The sequence below is a fragment of the Brassica oleracea genome, chromosome C9, assembly GCF_000695525.1.
Source record: "Brassica oleracea var. oleracea cultivar TO1000 chromosome C9, BOL, whole genome shotgun sequence".
Lineage (NCBI taxonomy): Eukaryota > Viridiplantae > Streptophyta > Magnoliopsida > Brassicales > Brassicaceae > Brassica > Brassica oleracea.
Genome location: NC_027756.1, coordinates 39,110,650 through 39,120,611, shown reverse-complemented (window position 1 = coordinate 39,120,611; position 9,962 = coordinate 39,110,650). Strand labels below are relative to the sequence as shown.

The window sequence follows — 9,962 nt, the reverse complement described above, 5'->3', positions numbered from 1 at the left end:
ACTAAGTTTTTGTGTTGTTGTGTTTTGTTATGTGTGGGTAGAATGATAAAAATATTTTTTGGTATGTTGCAGCAATAACTTTAATGAAATCAAGTACTTTTGGCAAAACATGAACATATTTACCATTCTTTTGATTAACATCTCTTAAAGTTTACAAAATAATTCACAACTAAAATATTACACATACAAATCATAAAAAGACCATGGACAAAATTATTACACATCTAGATATTGTTCCTCAACATAGATAAGTTTGAACTCCACTTCACAGAGATAAACTTGGACTCCACTTCACATCATCTCTTTGTACCACTTTGGGCAGAAGACTTTCTGAAGACTTCAGCATAAAATGCATTAGAAGATTTCCCAAGAAGTCTTCAGAGTCTTTCAATAGTCTTCCAAGAGTCTTCCGAGAGTCTTACAAGAATTATCCCAGAACTCTTCCAAAATCTGTCTCAGATCTGAAAAATCTGCATATTCAAAAGCATTCAAATGACTTAAAAATAGATAAGACTTCAAAAATAAAATTTTAGATAGTAAACAAAACAATCACATTAGGTTGGATCTATAATTTTTTAGAATATAATATATAAAACACACAAAATACATATCCAAAATTTATACCACTTTAGGCAGAAAACTTCAGAAGACTTCGTGGGAAGTCTTCTAGCATAAAATGCATTATAAGACTTTTTAATAAGGCTTCTGAGAAGTCTTTCGAGAGTCTTCTGAGAGTTTTCTAAGAAATCTTTCAAAGTCTCTCAGATATGGAAAAACCTGCAAATTCAAAAACATTCAAATGACTTCAAAACAGAGAAAAACTTCACAAATGAAAATTTTATGCTTACAAAATAAACAAAACAGTCACACTATATTGAATCTATAGCTTTTTAGAATCTAACATATAAAACACACATAAATTCAAATCCAAAATTTAGAGATCTACTTTTGAAAGAGTGAAAGATGAGAATCATGTAATGAAAAACCTGCAAAAAGAAGATAAATTAGTGAGAAGACTTAAGAAAAGTGAGAAATGAATATAAAGTTTGGTGTTTTGATGTTCAGAGAGATTAGAGAGAGGTTAGAGAGTTTTGGAGTGAGAAACATTACATTTTTGTTGCAGTCATTTGAGATGAAGAAAGAGAATGTGTAAATTTTCTTCATATATGGAGACAAAAATTCCAATTAGGTTAAATATTTTCGACCCAGAAGACTTATGGAAGACTTATGGAAGACTCATGGAAGACTTATGTAAGACTCATTGAAGACTTATGGAAGACTTTGATTTAGGCGGGAAACCTAAATTATTCCAAAATTTAGGCGGAAACCCTAAATTTTACTTAAATTTAGGCGGGATGTGTCGGAAGACTTCTTTTTAAGTTTTCTGTGAGTCTTTTAGACCATAAAATCAAATAACTATGCAAAAAAAAATTTTAAACTTAAAAAAACTTAGAAAGTGTTTAAATCAAATTATTAGATAGTTACTAAACATATATAGGTCAATTTGAAAAAAGGAAAAAAATGAAGATAAGATTTCAAATCTTACCCTAAAGATACCAACAATACTATAACATATGTTATCAAACCCTAAACTAATGACTCATGAATCAATCTACATCCACTCATCTATATTGAAAATAATTTAATTTCAAATAAACTAAATTTACATCATTGAAAAATGTTTATTATTATATGATTTCAAATTTTAACCCATGAAAATATTTTTTACAAAAATTTTAAATTATTTTTAGATCTAATCCATGAGAATACTTTCTGTGGAAGACTTCTAGAAGACTTATGGAAAACTCCTGGAATACTTTGATTTAGGTGGGAAACCTAAATTATTCCAAAATTTAGGCGGGAACCATAAATTCTACTAAAATTAAGGCGGGATGTGTTTGAAGATTTATTTTTAAGTCTTCTGTGAGTCTTCCAGACCCTAAAATCAATTAACTATGCAAAAAAACACTTTCTTAAACTTAAAAAAAACTTAGAAAATGTTTAAATCAAGTTATTAAATAGTTATTAAACATATATAAGTCATTTTGAAAAAGAAAAAAGATGAAGGTAAGAATTCAGAATCTAACCCTAAAGATACATACATACTATAACATATGTTACCAAACCCTAAACCAATGACTCATGAGCCAATGTACATTCACTCATTTTTGTTGAAATAATTTAATTTCAGATGAACTAAATTTACATCATTGAGAAATGTTTATTATTGCATGATTTCAATTTTTTTACCCATCAAAATATTTTTTTATAAAATTATGAAATTATTTTTAAGATCTACTAAACAAGAAGACTTACAAAGAAGTCTTCTCTAACGGAGGGTTATAATGGTAAAATTGAATACATGTTTTTTGTTTGTTCATAAGGGGACTGTTGTAATTTCACTAAGCTTTTGGGTTACTTTTGCATTTGATTGAATATGGGGTACATTTTTGTATTGAAAATTAAGTTTTGAGTCATTTTTGGCAAATCCTCTTTTTATATATGTGCTAGTTATTTATAAAAGTTTTATGGATTTATATTAATTATGATAAATATAAGGACCATAGTGTAAATTACAAATGATTTTGAAATTAAATTTGAATTTTGCTTTTGGAGAATAACAATTTAAAATTTCAAACATATAGTTTTGCAAACTCTATAATAGAGAGTCTTTTTGGAGATGCTTTTAGCTCTCTGATTCAGATCTTTAATATATGCTTGGGTCGGATTCAGATATATTTTTTTAAGTCTTATCATATCCATTTTTGGGTTCAGATATTTTATACTCCCTTCTTTTGAAAAACTCCATGTTTTAGAAACAAAATACATATTTTACATTTTCAATGCACGGTAAATTTAGGAAAAGAGAAACGCGTTCATTGAAATTCTATGGTTAAAAATTATGGGAAATTATTAATAACAAAAGATAATGGATGAATAATCAAAATTTAATATTCAGAAAACATTCTAAAACTTAATTGGAGTATATCATATCAAAATAGACTTGAATTTGAGTATTTCAGGTTATTTAGGTTTATCCATATTCGTTAATAATATATTGGTTAATAATATATTGGGTTCAGATATATTTTGTACCACCATACATGATTCATTTGGGTATCCTTACGGTTTATATTGTGAAGATTTGAGTTAGGTTTGGATCTCGTTTTTTTGTCCATGCCTTGTTTATAAGAGCTTGTTTCATTTTGTGTGAATGTGCTTTGCTTCGCCATGAAGGTGGTTCTGGATATTGCAAGTTTGGCAGGAGTAAGAATGATTCACCTTCTGGACGTTCTGCTACTTTTCTGGTGAGATAGCTCCTGGTACTGTAGCAGTTTCACTATTTCTTCTTTACTACAAATATTGTATTTGAAATATAACAACCTTGCCCCTTTGATATAAGTTCTTAGTAGTTTTATCGCCAGGAATTTGGCAACATTGAGTCACCCATATACGCTAGGCTTCAACAGTTCTTTGTAACCATTTTCAACAGGTTTGTTTTGTCATTTTTGTGGCAGCTAAATAGTTTCAGATTGTATCTACGGCTCTGACTTTGTCTTCTAAATCATATTTGAGTTTCTTATGTGATACTTCTCTTACAGGATGCAGGTTAAGCCATCTATGCAGCCAATAGTGGTTTCACTTCCCCTCTGCCATTTGATGGTTCATCTTTTGTCATTTTTCTGTATTCAAGTTTACATATCGTAGTTCCACTTTAAAGGTTTTTTAAATTAAAAAAAATTGTTTCAGATACTGAATCGGCAAAGGCATCAAGGCGGCTGCTTAAGACTGCTATCCTTAATGTCTTGTTCGACATGAATGTTCCTGCAGTATGTGCAGTTAATCAGGCAAGCCTTTGTTCTCTCTCAAGTGCTTTCTTGTGATTCAGAGCAGTGGTTTTCTCAGAGAGATTCATTCTCCATCTCTATAGCCAAATTTCCCCCGGTTTAACGCAGTCAAACTACAAGAGTATATTGGCGAGAATTTGAATTTATTTGTCCAGAATTTGATTCATTATCTCACTAGTAGCTGGAAATAGTAACATGCAATGTCACCTGATTGGTCTTGTTGCTAACAGTCAGAAGCCAATTATGAATGATCTGTAAATGTATTTTCAGGCTGTTCTAGCTTTATATGCTGCACGGCAGACATCTGGAATTGTTGTTAACATTGGTTTCCAAGTCATAACCATTGTCCCAAGTAAGCTGTTTTTTTCTCTCTCTCCTTGATTCAACTTTTTTTGTGTCCTCGCACTTGATTTTTAGTAACATAGTACTGAAGTTGATTAGTTGTGTCAAAAAGATTAAGTGAATGTTTCATATCGTTGGAAATAATCTCCCTCTGACTCTGTCTGCACCATTCACTGGTGTCTTAGCATTTTACTGGGTGTTCTGCAGTTTTGAATGGGAAGGTGATGAGGCAGGTAGGTGTAGAAGTCATTGGTTTTGGAGCATTTAAACTCACGGGCTTCCTTAAAGAGAAGATGCAAGAGAACAACACTACCTTCCAATCGCTCTACACTGTTCGTACTCTAAAAGAGGTATTACCATTGGCATTGATAAACTTTTTCCTGATAGCAAAAATAACTACGTAGGTTTCCATAGTACACGCACATAATGCAACTCATGCACACGCATTAGTACTTTGTACTAAATTGATTTACATAATGCTTTGTTATGCAAACGTAGAACCTGTATTATGTGGCTCTTGATTATGAAGCTGAACTTTCGAGAGACACAAAAGCTTCAATGGAAATTATGGGTGAAGGATGGTTTACTCTGTCAAATGAGCGTTTTCAGACAGGGGAGATACTATTCCAACCACGTCTTGCTGGAATGTAAGGCCTGCCCTACTTATTATGATAGAGAGGCGGAAACTATTAACGTTAGGTTCAAGAATTAGAACCCTAAATCGATAACTTGTGTTTGAAGGTAGCTGTAACAGAGGGCGCGAATACACTGAATACTCTTCGCAGTGCTCGAAAGCTCTTTAAAGCCAAACTCAATAACTTTATTAATCAAATCGTAACCTACAAGAGGTTGAATAACTCGTTTATATAAAGCTCAAAAGGTCACGATCCTTAAGGGATAACACGATTTCCTATTCCTAAGATAAAAGCACTTTAGATAAAAATAAGTAAACTTAACATAAAGATAGAAAATGGCAGTCCTAATTGGAAAGGGAGTTGTGATCGGGAACGATCACAGGTTGCGCTGCATCAGGTCCCCCCTGGTTGGGAAGATTCGACCACAAATCTGGATCATCGTTATCACCATGATAAGGAGAAAGATGCTTGACATTAAACACATCCGAAGTTCGAAGATGAGAAGGCAAACGAACACGATATGCATTTGGATTGATACGTTCAATGATCTCGACGGGGCCAATCTTTTGTGACTTCAATTTGTTGTACTCACCCGCAGGAAGACGGTCTTTGGTGAGGAAGACCCATACGAGCTCCCCCGGTTCGAAGATCAACTCTCGCCGCTTCTTATCAGCATCACGCTTGTATCGAGCAGCCGCTGTAGACAGATTATCACGAGCCAACCGGTGGACCTGTTGTAACTCGGTAACAAAATCAACGGCTTCGCCATGTAGCCTTGTTTTGTCGGGTAACAACGCAAGATCAAGAGGACCTCGTGGCACTATGCCGTATACGACCTGAAACGGAGAATAACCCAAGCTCCGGTTTAAGGCGTGATTGTGAGCAAACTCCGCTTGACTGAGCTTGACATCCCAGCTCTTAATATTATCACCAACCAAACAACGAAGTAAGTTTCCAAGTGAACGATTAGTCACCTCCGTCTGCCCATCTGTTTGCGGATGGTACGCAGTACTCATATACAAGCTAGTGCCTACCAACTTCCACAAGGATCTCCAAAAATGGCTTAAGAATCTAGTGTCCCGGTCGGAGACAATAGACAAGGGTAATCCTTGTAACTTATACACCTCGCGGAAGAAGAGCAGAGCAATATTGACAGCATCAGAAGTCTTCTTGCAAGGCACAAAGTGTGCCATCTTAGAAAATCTATCGACCACCACAAAAATTGATTCGAAACCCCTTTGTGTTCGCGGAAGGCCAAGAATGAAATCCATACTAACATGGTCCAGAGCTGTGTTGGAATTGGCAAAGGAAGATTAGCCCCGCATTAGACGCCTTTCCCTTCGCGAGCTGGCACACGCGGCAACGAGAGACGAACCGTATAACGTCACGCCGCATTGTCGGCCAGAAATACGATGAAGTTGCAAGGTGGAGCGTACGATCACGTCCCGCATGCCCTTCATTATGAAACTCTTGAATAATTTTCAAATGGACGCTGCCGTCTGGAATGCATAGGCGAGGTCCCTTGAACCGGAAACCATCGTGGATGGTATAATCAATCAAGACTCCGGCCTGAGCTTCCTCCCACAGACGACTAAAGAAGCCATCGGTTGGATATAAATCCGACAAAGATTGAAAACCTGTAACGCACGTCCGCATGACAGTGAGAACTGTATAACGTCGGCTTAAAGCATCGGCCACCTTGTTGGTTTTGCCCGATTGATGTCGAATGGAGAAAGTGAACTGTTGTAGAAAAGAAATCCACGAAGCATGACGTGACGAGACTTTAGCTTGGCTATCAAGATGACGCAAAGCGTCATGATCAGTGAATAACACAAAATCTCGATGGACCAAATAATGTCGCAAATGTATGATAGCTTGAATGATCGCATAAAACTCTATGTCATAAGTGCTATAACGTGATCGAGCACCGGCCAGCTTCTCTCTGAAGTAAGCGATCGGGCGGCCTCGTTGGCTGAGTATTGCGCCAATGCCGAGTTTAGACGCATCAGTATGAAGCTCAAAGGTTTCTGTGAAATCAGGGAGGACGAGAATGAGAGCTGTTGTAAGCTTTCTTTTGATCAATTCAAACGCCTCAGTCGCCTCCGGAGTCCAAAGAAATTTCCCCACCTTCATACAGCTGGTAAGTGGCGCCATAACACTACTAAAGTGACTAACAAAACGTCTGTAGAAAGACGCAAGTCCATGGAAGCTGCGTAGTTCCGTGTTCGTCTTCGGGACTGGCGAGGAGCGAACGGCTTCAATCTTGGACTGGTCCATTGACAAACCCTGTCCGGACACCACATAACCCAAGAAAAGAACCTCAGGAACTCCAAACTCGCATTTGTGCTTAGCCGCGAAGAGTTGCTCAGTTCGTAGAACTTGCAATACGTCTCATATATGAGTGATGTGATCGGCCACCGAAGAACTGAAAATTAAGATGTCGTCAAAATATACAACGACGAACTTGCCAATAAAGGGACGCAGTGCTTGGTTCATAATGCGCATGAAGGTACTGGGAGCATTAGAGAGACCAAAAGGCATGACGAGCCATTCGAACAATCCTTCTTGGGTTTTGAAATCAGTCTTCCATTCATCACCCGGACGGATTCGTATCTGATGGTACCCACTCTTCAGGTCGATTTTTGAGAATATCATTGCTTTACCAGTTTGATCTAGTAAATCGTCGAGTCGGGGTATCAGAAAACGGTTGCGTACCATAATCTTGTTAATGGCCCGACTGTCCACACACATACGCCACGTTCCGTCTTTCTTTGGTATGAGAAGAGCGGGGACGGCACATGGAGAGAGACTCTCGCGAATAAGGTCCTTACGAAGTAAATCTTCTACTTGGCGTCGAAGTTCTTCGTGTTCGTCCGGACTCATTCTGTAATGAGGTCGGTTGGGAAGCATTGCTCCTGGAACCAAGTCGATCTGGTGTTGAATATTCCTCAATGGCGGTAGGGATGTCGGCAAGTCGCCTGGGAATACATCCTAAAACTCGTCGAGGACTGTCTTGATGTCATCATGTATTTGACCCATGAAGACTTTGGTGATGGGAGATGGTAGCAACGCGAATGCCATTCCCTCGGCTTTGAGCTCGGATTTGAATGACTTATAAGAGCAAAGCAATGTTGCTTTGGTTGTTGATGGCAAAGGAGCTGGAGATGGGGCTTTTGGGATGGACGTTAGTGGAGTCACTGTTTCTTTAGACGGAAGAAGCAAGATTATGTGATTGTTCCACATGAATTGGTAAGTGTTGTCGGCTCCACTATGCATTACCTTGCGATCGAACTCCCATGGCCTTCCCAACAATAAGTGGCTAATGTCCATTGGAGCTATATCGCAGTAAATCCGATCCTTGTAGTGGGATCCAATGGAGAAGGAGACGAGGGCTCGTTCAGATATACGAACTGTAGCGCTATCATTAAGCCACCCCAGTGTATAAGGTGATGGGTGTTTTTCTCTGGCCAGGCCAAGTTTTGTGACAGCCTCGTCGGATATGACATTCCGACAACTGCCTGAATCGACGACGAAGGTGCTGACGCGACCATTAATCATGCAAGTAGAACGAAAGATGTTATTGTGAAGCCATTGTTCATCATGTCGACGAGGAGTGATGCATGACCGGCGTAGCACCAGCATATGACCCATGTCGCCCGTCGTCGGAAAAAGGCAGGTCTTTGTCATCCTCGTCTTCCTCTTGGGAATCGTATACTTCCTCGTCATTTTGTTGATCCTCTGCGATGAGACCCCTGCGTGTTGCATGTGGACAAGCCATCTGTCGATGTCCGTGCTCCCCACATGAATAACAACAGAGGGCGTTGGGGCGGTTTGACCGGCGAAGTGTTTGCTCTTCCGGTGTAGGTGTTTTACCCTCATCGGTTGCATCTTTTGCCGGTGCTGTGTTACTTGTTGCGTCCTGTTGTTTTGGTCGAGACGAATTGTTCCAGTTCGATGAACGGGACTGTTGTTCAAACGTTGCAGCGCGCCTATGCGCCTCGCCCACGGTCGTCGGATCAAAATGAGCCATAGCTGTTTGGAGCTGTTGTCGGAGACCTCCAATAAAGCGAGAGACCAATTGGATTTAATTGTCATGTATCTCTGTGCGGGTTAGTAACAAGGAAAATTCTTATGCGTATTCATCAACGCTGCGACTTCCCTGCCGGAGATTTTGTAGTCTATTATAAATTGTGCGCTCATAGTTGTGCGGCAAAAAGGTTTGATGCAGGTGTTTTGTGAGCTTTTCCCAGGTCTGAATTGGAGCCTTTACAGTGCGTGAACGGGTTGTTTTAAGCTGTTTCCACCAAGTCGCCGCATGACCGCGAAATCTCATGGCAACGAGAGAGACTCGTCGTTCGGGAGGGACTTGCTTAAAGTCCAGGATCTCTTCAACGGCAACCACCCAATCAATGAGATCATCTCCTTTTAAGCCGCCATGAAACTCTGGGATGTCGACTTTGAAACCGTTCTCCAATCGATTATCGAAGTTTCTTCGGTGTTGCAAATCGTCTCGATAGACTTGCCGATGACGGTCATCTTCTTCTTCTTCCTCATTCGCGTGTATGTCCAGGTCGCGTACGTTACCAAGTTGGTCCTGGCGTTGCAGCTGTTGTTGATGTTGGTGAAGAGGCTGTTGCTGCGGAGGAAGTTGACGTTGGCGTTGCTGGTGAAGCGGTGGAAGTTGTTGTTGAGGAACATTACCCGGTTGCTGGTTTTGAGATTCCAGTCGGTTGAGTAATGTTGTGTTGATAGTATCCAAACGATTCGCCCAATTGTTGAATTGAGGTCTGCATCGACGTCTGAATGGTGGTGGCGAGAGCCGTTTGCATCTCGACAATTAGTGCTCGTAAATCACTCATATCTTGAGATGTTCCTTCTTGAAGAACCCTAAGATAGGGAGGATCACTTTAGCTGGTTGTTGGATATGATCCGAGAAGGCAAACGGCACTTCTGGAACTGAGATGGATTGAACGGATCGTCAAGAGATGCGGAATGACTCTTGATATACCCACGATCTAAGGCTAACCACCAAAGAAAGAATGAATGTGTTGGCTAACCACCAAACAACAAAAAGATGAATTGGCTGACCACCAAATCAACAAGCCGGTTCACACCAATGAACTAGCTAAAGAACTCT

General features: G+C 39.1%; 1 protein-coding gene across 1 annotated transcript in view; it reads left to right on the top strand.

The window, feature by feature from the left end:
* The window catches only part of LOC106317980 (actin-related protein 8-like), a 24,992-nt gene that overhangs the window by 2,981 nt on the left and 12,049 nt on the right, over window positions 1-9,962 (top strand). The window contains exons 2-8 of the mRNA XM_013755809.1: window positions 3,238-3,308; window positions 3,426-3,493; window positions 3,603-3,658; window positions 3,745-3,848; window positions 4,119-4,200; window positions 4,398-4,540; window positions 4,689-4,837. Coding sequence (XP_013611263.1) covers window positions 3,238-3,308; window positions 3,426-3,493; window positions 3,603-3,658; window positions 3,745-3,848; window positions 4,119-4,200; window positions 4,398-4,540; window positions 4,689-4,837 — 673 coding nt within the window. The remainder of the gene's footprint in view (window positions 1-3,237; window positions 3,309-3,425; window positions 3,494-3,602; window positions 3,659-3,744; window positions 3,849-4,118; window positions 4,201-4,397; window positions 4,541-4,688; window positions 4,838-9,962) is intronic.